At 45.3% G+C, this 21,456-nt stretch overlaps 1 protein-coding gene across 5 annotated transcripts in view; it reads left to right on the top strand.

Moving 5' to 3' along the window:
- LOC135107891 (homeobox protein Hox-B7-like) overlaps positions 1 to 21,456 on the top strand; it is a 68,053-nt gene that overhangs the window by 11,656 nt on the left and 34,941 nt on the right. For 2 of the 5 annotated variants that reach the window (XM_064018259.1, XM_064018260.1), the window contains exons 1-2: positions 11,183 to 11,523; positions 16,758 to 17,451. In XM_064018259.1, coding sequence (XP_063874329.1) covers positions 11,494 to 11,523; positions 16,758 to 17,451 — 724 coding nt within the window. In that variant the 5' untranslated portion in view covers positions 11,183 to 11,493. Of the gene's footprint in view, positions 1 to 978; positions 1,013 to 11,182; positions 11,524 to 12,976; positions 13,481 to 16,757; positions 17,452 to 21,456 lie in introns of those variants that run through there. The other 3 variants (XM_064018256.1, XM_064018257.1, XM_064018258.1) reach the window with 3 other exon arrangements.

Raw genomic sequence — 21,456 nt, 5'->3', positions numbered from 1 at the left:
TGAGGGCCATTCTCATTTCACACTCAGGGGTCGTTCCAAACTCTAACATTGGGAGCTTTTGACGAGCGGAGAGAAGGGAGGGGTTGATGCAGGGGTGTTGAGGGAGGGAGGGAGGGAGGGAAGGAAGAAGGAAAGAAGGAGGAAAGGAGGGAGAAGGGAGGGTAAGCCGAGGAGGGAACAAGAACGGTTTTTCTCCAACGGTGAGTTCCCATTTTGTGATGTTGCCGGTCCAGTTCCTCTCAAAATGAACCAGTATGCGAGGCAGCCGCGCGAGGTCGACGGTGTAATGGAGAGTGGGCCTCAGAATATTAAAATAACAAGTTCCGACTGATGAAGAAAACGCGAACTTTTCTCGGGTCGTCAGCTGTTTGGCGGGGATCGAGGTGGGCAACTCCTCCAGACGTGTAGCGTGAAGTTGTTGCTACTGTGTTACGGAGGCGCGTCACGTTGTTGATTTTACTGATAGTGGAGGAAAGGGAAGCTTTGAAGTGAGACGAACAGGAAGTTAAGCACGATGTTTACTTTAGATATGCTGGCAAAAAACACAACTGATCAGGGAGAGTTTAGAGGTGAAGACGAGAATAACCACGCATTGTATATCAACGATCTCTCTTTTATCGTAATAATAGCGTAAAATAGTAGCAAAACAGCGTGGCGCTTAATTCATGGCTAGCCAGGTGTGTGAGGCTAGTGGCCACACCTTCCTCGTCTCCCACGCCTTCCACCACTCCCTCCCTCTCCCACGCGTTAAAAACAATTATTCCTTATATAACTCCGTTGCGTGGGACTTCTCACGTCATTAGTGTCGAGCGGCTGAGAAAGTTAATGAGGAAGAGGAAAAAACAACACAACGCATACGTGTATATTATGCTATTAACATGAGGTGTAATAACATGTTTTATAAAAGTAAGGCCGTCGGTTTTAACATTAAGTATCAAAGAATGTACAGGTTACCATAAATAATAGATTCTTCTCCTCCCAAGGCTTCACAATGTTCGAGGGCGTGATGACGGTGAGTAGACTTTCCTCAGTTCGCCAACTCATCTGTGTGTCTCTGTGTTTTGTGTCTGTGTCGTACGGAACCCCCCTTAAGGTGTTTGGCTTTACATAATTATAGGTATGACGCCGCCAGTCAATATACGAACTCATCACTCAATCGTTACGTATGTTACTCATGTCTCGAGGTTCTGGGATAATTAAGGTGTGTTTGAGAATCTGGTTTAGTAATGAGCAGGGAACATGACCAGGTAATTTGTCACTGGCTTTTTTTCGTTTGGAGGGTGGGAAAGGTGTAAGTAAATAGATAAAACTGTTAACGAGAGAGTTGAAGAGCTTGCCAGGCCCTGTAGGGAGAAGGAAGTGTTGCGGCAGTGTATACAGGACGGGCAGACAAGTTAGGGGTCGTGTTTGGTTCCTGGGAAACTATTTATCAACTAAGCTATTTCATCTATTTTTCTTAATGGTTTACAACGCTACCAAAGCTTCCCATACAAGTCAATGGCCTAGAACTTCCTTTAGAATACAATATGCTCTCGTTCAGGAAGTATTGTTGTTTAAGATTGTAGATATGTTGAAGTGAGACGGGGGGGAAACAGAAGGCGGTGTGTTGGTTGTGCCGTGATGATAGGTAGAGTCATGGCGAGGGAAGGGGAGCGGAGGGGAGTCCGATGGTAGGCCTGGCACCGTGACTCCCGCCGCCCCCAGTGTTAAGGTGTGAGCCGTGAGTGCCATGTGGCTGGTGCAGGAGGTGGAGTCTTGTAGGGGAGACGCTGAAGGAGGAGTGGACTGCTATGGGGTGAGTGGAGTTCCGGCGGGACGGTGATTGTTATTTGTTAAATTAAAATCACGTTAAAACTTTTGAAATTTAGTTGTAGTATATTTTCTCTGTGATTCGATTTTCGATTGAATGTAGCGAAGTAAAAAGTAATTCAGTGAGAAGAGTATTATGCGAAATGTTAGTTTATTTGTTGGTTTTAACGGTTCAGTACTGACGATGACAGTTTTCCGTATGATTAACTAAGAATATAAATTTTAATGTGTCATCATGCCGCGGTGGTGGCGAGGAGAGGGAGTGGTGGGGGGTGGGCGAGGTGAGGCATTCGGGCTTGAACAAAAGGCAGGTTGTCGTGTTAGCAGCGAGGCACATTTCCGACCAGTCTCCGTAACCGTGTTCTTGTCTCATTAAAGCTTGTTTATGAGCACGTCGTGACACCTTCTCCCTCCCCCTCCCCACTACAGCCATTTCCCGAAGCCTTCGACAGATACCCCTGAATCCAGACTACGGTTTGGTGCTATCCTGTCCCAATCTCAGGTACGGTGTTAGTTTAGCACTGCTGGGAATTGTGAAGCACAAAAAAATATAATGAAAACTATAATGGTAATTGGCGTTTCATTCACAGTTACAATTAGCATTTTATTCACAATAACAGTGGCTAAAATATGTATAATGAAAAAAAATTCACATGAATGCATGATATGAAAAGTCTTTTAAAATAAGACGGAAGTGAAATATCTGACTTATAATATGCATGATGAATTAAATAGTTTTATCACGTGCACAAGTCAGAAGCGCCTCGCCACCTGACATGTTAAATACCCGGCTGACGAATGACTTTCAGTAAGGGAAGAAAAAGAAAAGAGAGAAAAAAATAAAAGCTAAAAAATAAAGATTACGACAACCAAGACAATTGTGGCCACATAATGAACGGTAGATTTGTTATAGTCTTTTGTACAGTCGCTCTCTCACACTCCCTTTTTTTCTGGAATAGGGAAGATGAACGGCCCCGGGACGGCATTGTTATGGTAATGCGAATATCAAGAGACCATCGCGGACGGTTATTAGATTACGGCGGCAGCTCGCGGTCGCTCTGGGAACTCTCAGATTATTGAGAAAAAGATACAGAGAGGAACCTGATAACAGTAGCTTTTGTACGTTTTTTTTTTTTATTTATAATTTTGGGACATGATTTTATTAACAGGTATTCTTCTGGGTATGAAAAATCACTATAAATTTAAGAGTTAACCAAGGGTGTTATTTTCTTTGAATTAAGTTAAGAAAATACCACGTAATTCCTTTCCGTGAGCACGAAGGCGCATGTGGCTTTCAGGAGCAGAATCATGTACCTTTCTTAACCTTTCCCTCCCGCGGCCCTGCTGAGTTAGGAGGAGGAAGGAAGGGGGGAGGAAAGGAGGCGGGCAGGCAACAGTGCTCTCTTCCTTACCGTGAGAGTTGTGGGGGAAAGTCGCTCGGGTGTTGAGGACGGTTACTGCAGACTCTACTAAAGGGGAAATTTTTGTTCCTTTTCCTTGCGTTGGTGTTAGTTAGTTTGATTTTATTTAGGAATGAATGAATTAATTTATATTTTTATTTTTTTATTTCCTTTTTATAAATGGAAGACAGACTAACGGAACATCTCAGAAATGCGACCACAAAAACAGGCAGATAAACTTTCTTATAAACACGTACATAGAGAACAAACGAAGAAAAACGAGGCAACGAAAACAGGCAAAAGCAGAACGAAATACAGTAAGACAAATCAACAGACAGGCAGACAAATAGATGAGCAAACACGTAGACAGACTGAGAGACAAATAAACACGCACATAACAAAACAAGAGAGACTGAAACACCACTCACCTCTTTCTCCATGCACCCCTGCCCCTCCTCACCCCAGTCCTCCATTCAACACTACTCCCCACAATTGGAGTAAGTAACAAGTGGCATCCCAGGATCAATGCGACTCGAGTGCCATGGGAGTGCCAACCCGGGTCCTAAACACACACACACACACACACATACACACACACAGAGTAGTCACCTCTCTTACCTCTTCACCACATCTATTTTTAAGTGCCACTTATATTTTTTTCACTACCGTGTTGGGTCTCATTGCTCTTGACAAATTGGGTTTAGGTACTCGCCAGAACTGATAGGGCTGTGGAGTTTTCTTTTTTCGCTTCCCGACACAGTTTTTAGCTGATGAGGTTAGTCGAGCCGGTGATACAGTGTGAGAAGCAAGTGGTCGGTCATGCGAACGCAGGCAGCCACTACACCACCTGTTTTTTTCCCTTGATGGTCTGTTTGCGCGTTAAACCTTGGTGAGGGACGCGGCGCTCGCTGTGTTGTGGTGGCGGGAGTCGGTGGTGGTGGTGGTGGTGGTGGTGCGGTAGTGGTGACGGGTTGTAATGGTAGTAGTGGTGGGCGTGGTGGTGTTCTGTGACGTCAGAAAGGTAAGTTTAAACATGTTACCTTCATGTGAATATTATTTTTCCCTTTGTCTCTTCATTGTTATTTGGTTTTCTAATATATATTTTTTAAAGGGAATGAACATTTTTTTTTTTTTCGTTTTTTTTGCCTGCATTTGTCGAGTGTCTGTCTGTTGGCATGTATGGGTCTTGGCTGAACAAAGGGAAGGGAGCTTACTCAGGAATTCACTCTTATTACTATTCTTGTGTGATTGGTGTTGCAGGTAAGGCTGTGCTGTTTGCTCTCGTGGTCGATATGTGTTGTTTTCCTTACCCAGTTTTAGGTCTTCCCCACCTTCCTACTTAGAGAAAGTTTGCTACTACTCAGAAAGGCGCTTTGTGGAATCGTTACGGTGCCATTGTCTGTCAGCTAGTCAATCAGTTTGCTAAGAAATAGCAATAGTAATAAAAACAACAGAAGAACTAGAGCATTCTAGGAAATTTAAGTATTTTGTTTTCTATTATTATTTTCGTGTGTGGGTAAATCAAGACAGTGTTTTTTTTTTTTTTCCACTGGTATAAAAAAGTCTTATATTGTTAGTCAGATTCAGACGGATTGCTAAAGACGGGGCACTCAGTCCTTTCATGTTTTGATTAACTAAAGCCACGCCTCCCGAACCTGCCTTCCCTGCGCGACACGTGAAAGATTCTTCTCATTTTCCTAATTCACTGACTTCCTGGATTGTCACGTACTTGAGGGATCACCCATGTGGTATAACTAATTTATTTTCAATACCATCGATGGTCAGCAGGCTTGTGAAGGAGAAAATCGCACCCTTAATATGACGTGGACTTTATAGCCTTCATCTACCACCCTCGCCCTCATGACACCATAATAACCTGTGTGCTCATACATTCCCTCCACTTAATGTCAACAGACGCCCCTACAGCCAGCCAGCAATTCCTCCTCCCCTCCTGACGTCCCCTCACTGCCCTCCTAATTCACCTTAACCCACCTGGAACACCTTTTTCTAATGGCTTTCCTCTCCCCTCAACCCTTTTCATTAACTTATAACACCATTTTCCTCTTTGCTTTTTGCGTTTTCTTTATATATATATATATTTTTTTTTTTTTATTTATCTTCTCGCTGTTGTTGTTTTTCTCTTTTTTTCAGTTTCATGTTCTTCCTTCTCTTCGCTGTTTTATTTTCTGCCTCCTCCTCCTCCTCCTCCTCCTCCTCCTCCTCCTCCTCCTCCTCCTCCTCCTCCTCCTCCTCCTTTCAGTTCCATGTCCTTCCCTTGTAAGATCGATTCATAAGGCCTTTTGATGGCTCCTGACAGTTACAGATTAGCCGATCTAGACGCTTAACTATTTCATTGTACGACGCATCAATGATAAACATGATGTATCTTTTGTCACTTTCCGTCTTTGTGTGTATATCATGTCTGCTCAAGGAAGCGTCTGGTTATTTTTAGATATATAACAAGTTTTATTATTTTCGCAAGTTAAAATCATCTTCATAGTAAAGTGCAAAGTACGAAGTTTTGTTCACTTCAGGAACAGAGAGAAAGAGAGAGAGAGAGAGAGAGAGAGAGAGAGAGAGAGAGAGAGAGAGAGAGAGAGAGAGAGAGGAGAGAGAGAGAGAGAGAGGGGGGGGGGGGGGGAGGGGGGAGGGGGGGGCAGGAAGGAAAAAAAAAAAAGTGATAGAGAGGAGGAGGAAAGTAAATGAAGAGGGACATGACCTACTTCACACTGACCATTTCATCTTTTCAAATAAGAAATTGATCGGTGCATTTCCTTCCCCATTTTCTTCACAAAACTTTCCAATTGAATGAGGGAAAGAACATGAAAGGGCAATCAGACTGAAGACAATAATTATGATAATGATAATAATAATAATAATAATAATAATAATAATAATAATAATAATAATAATAATAATAATAATAATATGTCTCAATTTTTATTATCTATTGGAAGAAGTCGTATCTAGGAGTACATAACAAGGGTAGCAAGAACACTGACTGCTGGAACGCTCCTGGCAAAGACTGGACCTTCCATGTAAGTCCGGAACGCAGGGAGTGAAGGCCGGCAACGTTCAGATGGTGGCTCGTTCATCCACGTTCTTCCTTAAGCAAACAATCCTCTGTTTGCTGACGTTATTGTTATTTTCTCTAGGCACATGGGAGGTCCGGGTGTGACAGCAGGGGGTGGCTGTGGTGGGTGTTGGTGGTGGTGATGGTGCACGGTGATGGTGGTGGTGCTCATTGGAACTGTTTAGTCGCGGCGGTAAAGGTGACAAAGACAGGCCGGAGGTGTGTGGGAGCCTGCGTGTGTCTGGTGCACGGTGAAGGGAGCGACGGGTTAGAGAACCAAGGAAGGCAGGTACAGGTGAATAGAAAGAAGAAAGATGAATTGCTGCATGCTGAAATAAGGCCATATATTAGCACTGTATGTACGTAAGTGCAGTGTTGTGTTTATAAACTAAAGGACAGAAGTTTTGCATCACCGCAAACTTAATCCAGAAAATGTTTGGAGACGCCACAAATCCATCAGTTACAAATATATCCAATAAAGTAGAACGTAACGTGACGCTAACCCAAAATTTATGTCCGAATTGGAGAGCACTGAGAGGAAAGGGAGAGGGGTGACCAAATGGAGGTGTGAGGGGCGAGTCGTGAGGGGTCAGAGGTTGGCTGGGCGTCCCTCTCACTGGCTGGGGGAGGAAGGAGGCCGACAAGAGTGCGTTGGCCGCCTTATGTTCGTGTTGGGGGCGACAATCGGTTTCTGAGACAAGATAAATTGCATTCGTCATTGAGCCACTGTCGGGGGTACGGCGACTCAGAGGTAAAGATCCGCAGGCCAAGGGCGGGTAGTACCGGTAGAGGTGCAGGGTTGGGTAGGTTGTGGGGAGAGATGTGTTTATGAGGCTGGTTTACATGGGCAAGTAAACTCACAATATAAAAGTAGAAGATTGTGTGCCAAGGATATGAATGGAGGACTGCAAGTTCAGATGTCTGTAGCACGAAGTTGGGGGGAATCCTCAGTGTCAGTTCAGCGTCAATGTATTAAGTTATTTCGCTCATGTATGATATGAAAATGTGAAATTCATGACATGCTCCGAGCCCCTTCATTTATATGCGAAAAGTCCTTTCCATATTGCAAGGGTAGCAAGTAGTACACAATTTATAATATACTTTAATTGAAAAACACCTTCACTACCACGCAAGTCCATCAGGCACTTCCTGCCCACACATTATCGTCTTGTAAACGATGCGATTAACAAAAAAAAATTATACCAGTGGCAGATGAGACGGCGGCTGGAAGTATTGTCTCTTAAAATAAGATTTCACTCCCGTATAATCTCGACGCGATTAGACCATTAGCATACGAATGGCTGGGAAGGGCGGCAAGGAGGGAAGGGAGGCGGGGAAGAATGGACAGGCAGCATTTCCGTCAGGTGGAGGAGCGTGAGAAGTTTTCTGGAAGAAGAGAGGAGACAGGGAAGAAATAGTCGAGGACGAAAAGGGAGGATGAGTAGGAAGACTGGAGTTAAGAGACGGAGGTGAGGCAAGGAGAATTTCCGTCAGGTTGTTAGTGTGGAGGAGACGTGAAGGTTCCTAAAGAAAGATAAGAGAAGGTGTAGAGGAGGAGGAGGAGGAGGAGGAGGAAATAGAAAGAAAGGAAAACGACTTCACGGGAAACATAATCGTCTAGCAAGAATGAAAAAAAAAAGATAAAACGACCTAAACACAATTTAATGATAAGGAAGAATCGTATTGATTCCAGGAGAATTCATTTATTTTTAAACATACTTAACACTTTAATTTCTGTGGCTCATTCTCAAGCTTGATGAAATGATATGCGCACATTTAGAGCATGTTTTTTTTAAGGGAACACTGACAACAAAAGGGGGACTGATTAGTTCAACGTTTTACCGTCATATGTTATATTTGTTTTGTGAAATAATGCAGAATAAATAACTCGCATGATTTGATATTGCTATTATTAGACAAAAGGTTTTAAAAAATGGCACTGGGGGCAATGTGTTCTCTCAAAACAGTGAAGTAAATATGCAAACATAAGGAGGACTTGGAAACAAATCGCTCTGTAAAGCTGTTCATTGGTCAATATGGAGGCTATTTTCTTTCCCATTTGTCAGTGGATTCCATGTCTGCTGGAGGTCCTTCATCATCATTGGTCATCGACGAGTATTAAAATAAACAAACTACGTCCGGCTCTGTGACACAGCTATTGGATATATGTTTGTGTTCAACTTTTACTTTTTTTCACTCTCACCGTCATCCCGTCTATTTTTTTTTTTTTTTTAACTTTTTAACTCTGTTCATTTCGTTACGTGATGTTTGTCTCGTACTTTTAAGATTTCCTCAGTACACGTTTTCTTTTTGTTTTCTTTTTGTCACACGTTGATCATTAGTATTTTTTTTTTCTCTCATTCATTATGTTTAATTTGCCTCGAACCTTAATTATTGTCTTATTCGTTCATTGATTCCTCATCTTTCTTCTTCTAATCTGGTGTTTTCTCGTTTTACTCTCTCTCTCTCTCTCTCTCTCTCTCTCTCTCTCTCTCTCTCTCTCTCTCTCTCTCTCTCTCTCTCTCTCTCTCTCTCTCTCTCTCTCTCTCTCTCTCTCTCTCTCTCTCTCTCAATCCCGTAAATACTGGTCTTTGTCGCAATCCCCCTCTTCTAAGTTTTCATACCCTCTCCTATCTGCCTCCTCCTCCTCCTCCTCCTCCTCCTCCTCCTCCTCCTCCATCCATCATTCCTCAGAGCTTTACTTATCTCCCTCCACGGTCTTGCATTCACCTCTTTTCGTATTTACTTTTTTTTCTTTTTTTGCAGGATTTGTCCCTCCCTACTTTATTTTCTTCCACTCCATTTGCACTGTCTCCCCTTTGTTTGTTTATGTAATGTCCTTTTTTTCTCTTCTCGTTTATCGCCTCTTGTTTTCATTCACCCCATTTTCATTCCTCTGCCATGGCTCCCTTTCTTTACTATTATTATTATTATTCTTTTTGTTTACATTATCACCGTTATGTTAAGATTGCTCTTTATTCTTATTATTTTTCTTTTTTTTTTCATTACATCCGCCTATACTTTTTTTTTTTCTGTTAAGTATAGAATTCCCCCATCCACTTGCATCAGTAAAGATTTTTTCCACACTGGCTTTACACCATCACCAACACCAACACCATCACCAGCGCCACCATTACCACCACCACCACCACCACCGCCTCCACCACTTCGGCCTGTCATCAGATCCAACCCTCATTTTCTCCCTCATTCTCTCCTACTCCTCCCACTTCTTTATCACGTGCGACAGCCTCTCAGTTCCGATCCCTCCAGACCCTCGTGATAGCCTTCTCCCCCCCCATTGGCCTCTCTCATCCCCCTAAGAGGGTCACCACTGCATCCTGCGAAATATTTAGTTAACCTTTAGCTTCAAATACTAGTTCTAGATTTTTTTGGGGTACAATACATTTTTTTTTTTCCAGGCATTTATTCGTATATTTATCTAATTGGGATGTCGTGTTTTCGTGATTTTATTGCAGTATTTTCATGTTTGTCCCCTTGCATTATTTATTCCTGTGCCATTTGCCTTGTTCCCTCCCCTTACTTCTCACATTTCCCTCTTTCCCCTCTCCTCCCCTCGCATCAGAGTTTCCCTTTTCTCTCCCGTTTCCTCCCACTGCCCTCGCCTTTCCTCGACCTCCCCCCGTGGCACGTGACACTCCCGGCCGCCAAGTTTACGATAACGGTGGTGATGTCGATGACGAAAATGGCCACGGGTAACAGCCTGATCCCTGCTTCTCACGCCCGAGTGGGGAGGAAAGAGAGGCGGCGTTGTAACAGCAGCAGAAGGAGGAGGAAGAGGAAGACGAGCAGGAGGGTAGATGTTAGAGAAGGGAAAAGCGACACTCAGGAATGAAAGAATAATTGAATCAAGAAGGAAAAGTTTGAGAGGGGTGAGCAAAAGAAAAAAAATAGAACGTCCGGGCAAATAAAGGACATTTCAATTTAGCTTCAGGAAATGGGTAAAAAGTCAAAGGGAAGATGTATGAGAGAAATTACTTCCCTGCTTTGTAAATAACAGAAGGGAGGAGAAAGGACAGGAAACTCAGGAAAAAGTTTAGAATTGAAATGACTTGAGTTCTTCCCAAGAGGACAAATGAAATCACTTAAAGAGGCGAGTAAAGACAAGCATAGACAATGAGGGTAGTTAAAAGTGGAAGCGGTTTGTGGTTTAGTCTCCTTCCATTCATTTGTTTCTTCTTCCTTCGCTTCAGACACAATCCACACCAGCCTTCACTCCAGGTATCCTTCTTGTCTTCCTTCCTCCACCCCATATCCTCCACTTCACATCCCTATCCACCCCACACGCCCGTCCTTCTATTCATTAATCCCTCACTCCTTATCCTTGTATCCTTCACTCACATCCTCCTGCGCTCCTCACTTATAGGCGGCATCGGAACCCGCGTCGCTTCATCAGATGCGACACTGAACCAATCAGATGATGAGCCTCGTGTATTGTCTTCGTGGGGCTTCGGACTTCTCGAGGATTAGAGTTTTTTGAGGGGCGAGAAGGACTAAAATCCCCCATGTGTCATCGGCCCAGCTGGGGACAGTGCTGCCAGATCCCGTGTTCAGTTTGATATTTCGCCATCGATTCAGAACTGTGTAGAAGTATATATTGATGTCTTTTTTGTGATATCTGGCTCTGTCTAGTCTAGTTTTGGCTATTTTAGTAAAGGGATTGGATGTCATTGGGAGATAAGGGAGATATAGCAATGTGCGAAGCGAGTTGTGGTTCTCTCGTGATTGGCAATAGTGAGTGAGGGAAGCCCGCGCAAACCCGAACCGTCTGACCGACCGACCGACGACCGACCATGCTGACGAGGGAAGAGAATAAAAGAATCGTCTCCCCCGTCGTGACCACTAGAGTTTTGGCTTCCCCCAGCGTGTCGAGTGACCTCCCCTCCCCAGCAGCAGGCTCCTCCCTCCCTCCCTCGCTAGTGTCGCGTGAGAGTGGTGGGGATCAAGAAGTATCACTCGAGTTCTGGTGAAACGCTCGGTCGCTCATGAACCTAAGTGATGGTGGACGTGTTCGAAGTGAAATGATGAAAAGGGTTGTTTTTTTTATGTTACTCTGAAGGAAAAAAGGGGTAAAAAGTATACGTGGAACTCTCGTATGTTTTGTTGAGTGAAGTCGTGGGTCACTGTCGCCGTCCATCAAACGCGGGGCTCGTAAAGTGGCAGTGAGTGACACGTGAGTGACAGGCGAGTGACATGAAGCTTGAGGAGGTACTCGTGAGCATGGTAAGTGTTCATAAGTGGGAGTGCTAACTATATCATCAGTGAAAATAGTGACGACGCAAAAAAGTAGCCATAAATATCACCTTCTCACCACCACCTCCTTAACTCTCAACCACTTTCACCACCGCTACCATTAAACACAACCACATCCTCCACCACAACTTCTCGCCACCACAATCACACCGGATCAAGCCTGAGGAGTGGAGTGACAATGATGGAGGGAGGGAGGGCGGCTGGTAACAACTAGTGTGAATGTTACCGCAGATCGAATAACTTCATTAGACCGCCATTGCCTCGGGTGCCACGGTTCCCTCACGCCCCGACCGCCCCCCAACCGCAACTAAACTACCCTGTTAACCGCCGGAGCTTTTTTTTTTTTTTTTACAATTTATTTAGTGTTTACGGATAAGGTTGGGGAATTTCGTTTTTTTGGTGTATAGTCTTTAATATTTTTTTTCGTAATTGAGGATTTTTGCGATTATTTTTACACATACGATTTTTTGGTTTGTGATTTTTTTTTTTTTTAATACTTGTTCTTATGCTTCTGTTAGTTCATGTAATCACAGTGACAGTGAAAAAAATGCCATCGGTTGAGCTTGAATGAAAAAAAAAGCAATAAAATGGGATCGATTGTAAAAAAGGGGAAAATGGCAGCCGTATATAAAAAAAAGGGCAACTTGGCCAACAAAGGAGGATAAAGAAAGGATTACAGAGCACAATACCATTCGCCCGATTGTGTACACCAGCCACGTCCCCTCCCTGTCCCCTCTTTCCTTCTGTATGTACACGCCTCCTTATGTACACGCCCTCTGAACGTGCCTCATGTACCCCACGAGGCGGCCTGTGACTGTTGAGATGCGAGACGTCCTCTGCGGTAAAGTTTAGCACAAGCTGACAGGTTATGATCGCCACATGCTGACTTGATTGATGTCCACTTTACGAGTAGATCTTGCTGGCGGCTGTGAGTGTGAGAGGCGCGGTAGAGTGGAGGGAGAGGTGGCGACGAGGGACGGAGTGGGTGGAGCAGAGGTGTCAGTAAGGTCATGTGTTTTATGGATGGTGGCATTATTGGGCAGATTACTTTGTGGAGACGGTAATCTAAAGTGGGAAACTAATACCCCTCGGACGCGCCATGCCACGTGACGCGTTTCAGCGAGGGTCTCCGATTGGCTGACGAGCTGATGACATGAGGTGCCGTATGCCTCCAGGGGACGGGACTTCACCCTCCCTCTCCCTTGGCTACGGTTGTGTTGTTAGGTATTAAATTTCCTCCTTGCTGCTAAGTCAGTCTACATGCATATTTCAAGTGTGCGTGCAAGATTTGTTTGTTTTTAACTGTAACCAACTTCATGAGAAAATTTGTGTCAGTGTGTGTATATACAGACCACGACCCTCATGTAGGCCGCCCCCCTCTCTCCTCTCCCTTCTCCCTTCTCCCCCTGACTCCCCGGAGCGAGGTCTCCCCCGCCGGAGTGGGAACGTGCTGGAGTGCGTGTTCTTGTTTTGGTTCTGCACGCGCCGGGCCCCAGTCACGCATCCACCACAACCCATTTAACACTGGCCACTCCTCTGCCTCCTCGCCCACAAGGGGACACTGACTGCCCCCACCCCCTCACGCCGCGCCGTGCCACGTGCTTGACAGTGCAGTGTTATTGCTTGGGATTTACGCTGTGCTCAGTGCCAAGATGAGGAGGAGCGGAGTTTGACCCTCGCTGGCAGGGCGGTGCTCTCACCTGCTGCCGAGCCGCCTCATAGAAAACTGATTCTCTAAGCCGCGACCCACGTGTTTAAGTGCCATTAGTGGTTGGTTTATCCCAGGAATAGTGTGGAGCTGCTGCGGTCCCCTCGTGAGTGGTGACGGTGGTGCTGCTGGTGTCGGGACCTGACTGGATTATCGACAGTTCTCATTTACCTGCCTCTCTTAGAATACAAAGTGAAGCCTCCTTTGGATTGAAAAATGGTGCGTTATATTCCTGTCTTGCACGGACCTTGTTCTTATTTAATCAAGGGCGTGACGTGACAAGCTTTACGAGCCGGAGATTCCTTACGTCACAGGGTGAAATAATTGAACACCTTGGCAGGTCACACCCCGCGGCTGTGATGGGTGCCGTCATGCGAGGCTCCCCCTCTGCCCCGCGTAGCACTGGCATCAATAATACCGAGGTCGCCTTTGTCACTCGCAACCTTCGATGATTAATACTGGATATGTATATGACATCTGTGGAGAATGAGAGGCGAGGGAAAATTTGTAGCTTTGTGAAAGGAAAACCCATATATGTGGTACTTGTGTGATACTGAAGATGGTGGGGAGTGAAGGAAAGAGAAGCTACAGTTGGAGAGGAATTTCGCCTGAGGAATGTTGTAAGGGTATAGGATTTTGGGGTGGTCTGGGTCTGGGAGGAACTGAGAAGGGAGAGAGATGGAGGGTTTGGGAGATGTAGGGTGACAGAAAAAGGGAAAAGGAAACTGGCAGGGAATATCACTAGAGAACATGAAGGTAATAGAAATTCTACTTGCGTGAACATGAAACGGAGGGGAGAGGAAAAGCAGGATGTTTGTTATTGAATAATAATTAGATACCAATAACGAACCGAGGAGATTATAACTGCCAGAGTAATTAGCACAGCCATAACAAGGTGCTTCGAAAGATTAACGTTATCCATTAAACCCTCATTTGTATACATACCCAGATAAAGAAAAAAAAAAGGAGCCAAAACAAGGGAGATAGAGAACGGAGGGAAAGGGTTAAAAAATGAAAAAAAAAGTGCACTGGTTTAAAGGAGGGAAAAAAAAAAAAAGGGATGGGATGGGATGGACGAGGTGAAAAATGAGGTACCGGGAGGATACGGATGGGGCAGGAACCACGTGAGGGATAATTAGTTGGAGAAAAATGTATATTACGTATACGGGTGAGGCCTTACGGAGGAGAGGGAAGAGTTATAGGAGCATTAAGAACAAAGCAAGAGGAGCAATTAAATAAGGGATAAAAGGATTCAGGGCGCGTAGGGAGCGAGAGGACATGCTTGGGATACATAATTGGTGTCCAGCATATTGAACCCTTCCGTCCCCGCCCTATTTCTGCTTTATTTATGACGTCCGCTGCATGATGTGTCCGGGAACTGTGGCTCAGAACTCCTGTGTGTGTGTGTGTGTGTGTGTGTGTGTGTGTGTGTGTGTTGGTGGGTGGGTGTGTAGGTGAGTTATGTTCTTTCTCTTACCTATATTCTTAATTTCCGGTATTCTTGCACATCTCTCCACGTCAGTCACCTCCTCTCTTCCTCCACTTCCATATCCTTCCTTCTCTCCCTCCATGACCCAGGCTCGCTCCCCATCGTGAAAAATGAGGTGCGTCAGCCTATGGTTGGCTAATCAATAACGTAATGGCCACCCAATTATGGACGATGTTTAAACGAGGAGCCAGGAGAAGGACTGCCAGTGAGTCCAGCTGCCTCTTGGGGACTTTACTGCAGCTGCATCAGGGAGGAGGCGTCACCAGGGATTAAAAAAAAAAATGTGTAGGGGGCCCGGGAAAGAAAGCCAGCATAAGCCTGTAAAGTTCCCTGTATTGTAAGCATATGTGTGGCGAATAAATATTTTGTGTCTGTAAGGGAGTCAGCCTTCCAGCCTCTACCAACTTGTCGATTTTGTATATAGACTAACGTGGCGTGTGGTCGTGTCCATATGTATGCCTTAATATGAGTCTTTCTTCTTTATTGTACGCGAGTGTTTGTGTGTCGAAGTACAAAGTCAATATCTTGTTGAAGGCAGAGGGGCAGAGAGGGCTGTATGCGTGTCCGGGTGACTTGCGCACGTGTGTACCTTCTGTGTGCATATCATTATGTAAACGAAACTATATAGGAAGAACAGCGGCTAAGTTGGTGAATGGAAAGGAGGCTTTGAGGCGCCGCGTCGAAGGGGTGGGTAGGAGCACTGGGGCATAGGACAGGATGGAGGGGGGTTTGGTAGAAGGCTTTATGATAGGGGTTGATAGGAAACTGGGCTGTGAGGGAGGGTGTTAAGGCATTAGTATAGCATGATGGCGATACACAGAAAGGACCACCATCGGCAAAGTAGCTGGACGAGGTTAAAAGATCATAATGATGTTAAGGGAGAGGACAGATAAGGAAATTATGCACTACATCTTTGGTATAAACAGGCAAAAAAGTCACCGAGGGTCTGGCTGGCTATCTTTCATAATTTTTCTTTCCCTTTGCATTAATGTTTGCCTCCTTAAACATCATGCTGTTGCTCCCTTCCTACTCATTACCCTTCACTCGCTATCTCCCCTCTTCCTTTGCAATTATTCTTGTGCCCCTTTGCTCTTATCTGTCGCCATTATCTCGCCGTTAAATCGTGTGTGCGCAGTTTAGTCATTCAGGACACGTGGCTTCCCTTCTGTAGCTCTCTCTTTTTCTTGTATGCAGCAAACATGATAGCCTTCTCTCACAATCTCTCTCTCTCTCTCTCTCTCTCTCTCTCTCTCTCTCTCTCTCTCTCTCTCTCTCTCTCTCTCTCTCTCTCTCTCTCTCTCTCTCTCTCTCTCTCTCTCTCTCTCTCTCTCTCTCTCTCTCTCCTATTGTTTCCCTGAGTCCCTCCCCCTTCTCGTTTCCCTCACCAACATGGCTTTCCTTCAACCCTCCATTTCCACAGCCTCCCCTTTTTCAGTTCCCTACCCTCCCCACCCTCCCGAACACTCCCCGCTGTGTGACCTTAACCAGCTGCTTCACGCGACCATGTTTATTAGCAAGAGGTTCAAACGGAATTTCCCTCTCACCTCCGCTGACCCCTCCCATGTTCCCTCCCTATCCTTCACCCTGCCTCTCTTCCTCCGACTATCCTTCCTGCCTTGTCCTTCTCCTTCCCTCCCCTACCCCATCCTCTCTCCCAGTCTCTCTCACACGGTCAGTTCCCTTGCAAGTTACGAGCTACTAAAATATTTGTTCCTTGAACGTCTCCTTTCACTTTAGATTTTTAGTGTTAACGTTTAGTTCTGTAGGGACCGGTGTTTATATTTTTGCTGCAGCAAAGATTTTGTGTAGAGTTAGTGTATCAGTATCGCTACTCTTATCTATATTTATTTGTTAGTGCCTTTTAATTATTTGTGTTTGTGTCTATATTGTATTGCTGTGCAAGCTTTGCTGTCTTGTGTTTGTCATGTGAGTCATGTGATTAACACTGTAATGTATTACAGTAGATGGCAGTCTTATTGTATACTGAAGACATCTTTCTTTTCACAGGTTGGTTGCGAGCTGGCCGGCGGTCTGCCTGACGCCGCCCCCCAACACAGCACCGTGGCTGCCAACTCGGCCCCCCTGGCGGCCTACCCGCCCGCCCCAGATATGTCCCACATGGCCTCCTACTACAACGCCTATCCGGACTACCGGCCGCCCCACCCGCCCGATGAATATCCGGGCGCGCCGGGCGGCCAGGGCGGAGGCGGGGCCGGCGGGGGTCACTGCGGCCAGGAGTACGATCCCCGAATGCCCCCGACGCACCCGTACTACACCCAACAAGGCTACCCGCGCTACCCGCCCTACGACAGACTCATGAACACTTATTACAACGCGCAGACACCTCAGCACCCGCACACTCCGCACGGCATGCAGCCCCACGAGGCCCATGATTATCGCGACCCCTCGCCGGCCGCGCCCACCTGCATGGGCCAGCAGGCCTCCCCGCCTGTGCAGCAGTACTCCTCCTGCAAAATGGCGGGGCAGGGGCCTCCTCAGCAACCTCAGCAGCCACAGCAACAGCAGGCACAGCAACAACCCCAGGGGATGGACCCCAATGGCGGGCCCCCCCAGGATACCTCCCTCCACATGGCCGCCCAGGACCACCAGGGCTGGCCGGCACAACAGCAGCCACAACAACAACAAAACGCCTCCTCGGCTCTCCCGTCTCCCCTCTACCCATGGATGAGAAGTCAATTTGGTAAGTATTGCAACAATTTCTTGTCACCTTGATAGCTTTGAATTCATCCCACCAACATGCAATCCCATCTTCACCTTTTCTTCCACACTCATCACCCTCACTGCTCTGCTATTTTATTCATGAGTGAGCACCTTCCAAAGCCTGTTTCGCGTACAACCTTGTCAAACTATTGCTAAATCTCACCCGTTCACTATTTACACTCTGATAATATCCATGATCCAGAATCCATATACGTAGGTGAAAAATTGCCTTATTTATAAACAAACCTCGCTGATTTGTAAGGCAGCATGTCACTCACACTCCGCTCTAAACACAGGATGATGTAAAAATTGCACGCAAGAAGAAGAATCCTACGCACCTAAGTTGTTCTCCTAAAGTGTTCCTTACAAATAAACAGCGCGTCATAAATAACGGTAGGATACAGACTCCCGCGCGGAGCTGCGTGGAAGCCTGGGAGGGATGCCTGGGGACGGGTGGAGAGGCCCGGTGACGCAACAGGCGGTGCCCCACGCTGGCCGGCCCGCACGTGGAGCGGCTCCTGGGAGAATGTATGAGCTCTGTAAGGCAGGAGAGAGAGAGAGAGAGAGAGAGAGAGAGAGAGAGAGAGAGAGAGAGAGAGAGAGAGAGAGAGAGAGAGAGAGTAACTGCTTTCTTAAGGGCATTCATTGTATTTAACTCAATATTTTAACTGTAATATGAAAACGATGCCAAGTAGTGTTATCATATTATACGGAAAGTCGCAAATTGATGTTTTTTTTTCTAAAAAAATTCTTTATATTTGTAAAGAATCCAATTCTTTTATGAGATATAGGTGAAACAAGATAATTTTTTGGGGGGGTTGTTGCTCTAGTTAAACAAAAAAAAAAAAAAAAAAAAAAAACAGATCGGTGTGGCGTAAACCCTTAATCCAGTTGTGGTCAGTGGCTGCTTTTATGGCTGGTCGTAAACTGCACCTCCAACCCCCTCCCTCCCCCACCACCGCGCTCGTGTGTGTGTGTGTGTGTGTGTGTGTGTGTGTGTGTGTGTGTGTGTGTGTGTGTGTGTGTGTGTGTGTTTACGTTCATTTCACTCTTATAATTTTCCCTTGTCATTTTAGTCACAACATGTAGTACTCGCATTTTTTTTTTTTTTTTTCAGTACCTAATATTGCACTTCCCTTTAATGTTTTCAACGCTACTTTGATATCCACCTCCACATGCCCGATGTATATTTGTCTGTCTGTGTCCGCTTTTCCAATACTGGTGTCTGCAGTTTGTGTGAGTTTCTGCAGCGACTTCCAGTGTCCGTCCCTCGGTGGAGACACTTCCGCAGACACGGACAAAGGCGGAGCGGTAACCGGAGAGACAATCCTACTTTATTACGTTCTCTTCTGACTCCTTAGAGAGAGAGAGAGAGAGAGAGAGAGAGAGAGAGAGAGAGAGAGAGAGAGAGAGAGAGATGTGGGGGGAGGGGAGAAGTAGAGAGGTTAACAGCCGGGCAGGGAGGCAGGGAGTCATATAATCTATCAGACACACCGGTGGATACTTTTTGTCGTAAAAAAAAAGTAGATATTATATAAAAACATAAACCTGTAATTTTTATGAAGATTGTCAAACAAAAACAAAAAAAAATAGTAGCTGAAGATATCCATGAGGTAGAAGAAATAACTTAGAAGACCATAGAAAACACATACAAGGGTCGAATCCATTCACCATCAAAACGTAATACCTAAAGCACAGTAATGGTTAAAAAAAAAGTACGTCATAACTTCTGTGAGGCTAAAAAAATAAAAAGTGGAAGGGCAGGGCAAAGAAGCAGAAGAGAAATGGTGAGGAGCTTCCAGGCAAATCTCTTTACAATGGGCCGGACGACCTTTGCGGCTGCCGACTGTCTCCCCGTCGCCCCGGAAGACCCAGACTTAATTAAGGGATGGAACAGATTGGGACAGCGACAAGACAACCAACCCGAAGCGACAGGCCGGAGAGGGTCCTCGTGGCGGGCCTCGTTTTTTTTAGGAGAGGGAAAGAAACAGTTCCACTTCTGGATCGTGTGCGAGTGGGTGGCGGCGGAGCTGAGGAAAAAAAAAAGAGAACTTAAGGGTAAATGTTTTGTGTAAGGTGAGGTGTTGGTAGTCAGTGCTTTTTGATACTCTAGTGTGATAAATTTCCTCTTCAGTGCACCTTATATGCTTGTCATCCCTTTCCTTGTTCGATGGCTATGTTCCTTTCCTTGTTCATGTGCTATGTTACTTTCACTTGCTATAGATTTCTGGTCTGACCTTGAAATACCACCTGTCTCACTAAATTTTCCAACCTGTTCTAATAATTTTGAACTTTTTCTTTTTCGAAGCTGGGAACCCTAAATGGATTGGCTTCAGTGCTTTGCTGTAATTGATGCTGATTTATATCCTAACTTTACGCGCCACTTACCATTTTATTTTTCATAGTTCAAGATTTACTGGAATAATTTTGCAGTAAACATTAACATTCTTGAACGCACGGATCATTAGATTCATTTCTAAGCATATTTTAGTTAATATGCATTAACATAAAACACAGTGTAGGCATTTCTCTTCTTTTTAAGGTATAGTTTTTGTGTTACTTCCCAATTAACTAGTAGAACGAAAAATAAAAAAGAAAATGCCTAGTAACATGAGGAGGAGCAGAAGAGGAGGAAACATAAATAAAAAAAGAGAATATAAAAATAAATAAGAGTAACGGCACCACAAGTATCTTTTCGTGTGTGTGTGCGTGTGGAGTCGTTTGTACGTGGACACCGCGGACACCCAGTGTTGGAGGAGTAAACAAGCACATGAATGGCTGCGGACACAAGCGGAAGTGGGTTGGAGCTTGGGACAGATTTACGGGTCCCGGTCGGCGCTCCCCTCACATAACTGCTTTGTTTACCGAGTTGACGCTGCAGTTTGGTCAGTTATAGGAGGGCCAATGAACGGGCTGCAGCATTGACAGGCAAGGAAGTAGTAAACACACACACACACACACACACACACAACACACACACATACACACACACTAGACGAGCATCTTTTTTTTTTTTTTTTTTAGGTAATTCCACGGTCTTATTATTCTACTTGCACTTTTATTAAACTATTTTCTCATACTGAACCTTCCTTTACGCTCAGGTTCTCGCCTCTCCTCCTCCCTCCTCTTCACAACTCGACAGCTCTCACTGTATTCTCAGTAATCACTACCTAATCGTTGTGGCGAGCGGTAGAACGGTGCGATGCTTCCCCAAACGACCTATAACGGGCTGGAAACGGCTGCTGTGGATACATGGGAGAGGGAGTGATTGAAGAGAAGGGGGGGAGAGGGAGTGCAGGGCGAGTAGGTTGATGATATGAGAGGAGAGGTGAGAGGACAGCGGCTGAGGATGAGGGATAAGGGGTGATTGAAAATGTTAGTTGGGAGGTCCCTCTTATTGCTAAGCTCTCTCAGGGGACGTGCAACACTGGCTGTCATGTGCCCACTGCCCACAAGGGTAGTAGCAGGCAGGAAGTGACAGTAAACCGAGTGTAACTTGCGCAAATTTCTCAAGTTGAGCAGATTTTTTTTTTTTTTTTTTTTATACATGTGTTCCCGTACAAATTTATATGAACACATTTTTAACGTTCATAGAGCCAGCACATTCACAACACCAGTCAGTCCTCCTTTCTCCCTCCTGCCTTCCCCACCCCCTTTCCTCTCTCTTAACTTCCATCTCGCTCCTGTCCTTGCTGACTTTCCCTGAAGATCCAAAGCCACAACTCACTTAGGCAACGAGGAAAGACCTCACGCCAACTTCCTTCATGCTTAGATATCATTTATCAATCTTGGGGCTGCGTGGAAGAGAGGGAGGAAGAGCAACAGCATGAAGATAAAAGAGAAAGGAAAGAACATAAAAAAAAATAAGAAAAGGAGGAATTCCAGCCATAATAATAGGAGGAAGAAAGAAAGGAAGCTACAAATAAAATGTTAGTGTTATTGATGTCGAAGAAAGTAAATAAAAGTTTAAAAATACTGAATGACG

This window comes from Scylla paramamosain, chromosome 16 (genome assembly GCF_035594125.1).
Source record: "Scylla paramamosain isolate STU-SP2022 chromosome 16, ASM3559412v1, whole genome shotgun sequence".
Lineage (NCBI taxonomy): Eukaryota > Metazoa > Arthropoda > Malacostraca > Decapoda > Portunidae > Scylla > Scylla paramamosain.
Note: the sequence above shows the minus strand (reverse complement) of the source record. Positions and strands in the feature narration are given on the sequence as shown.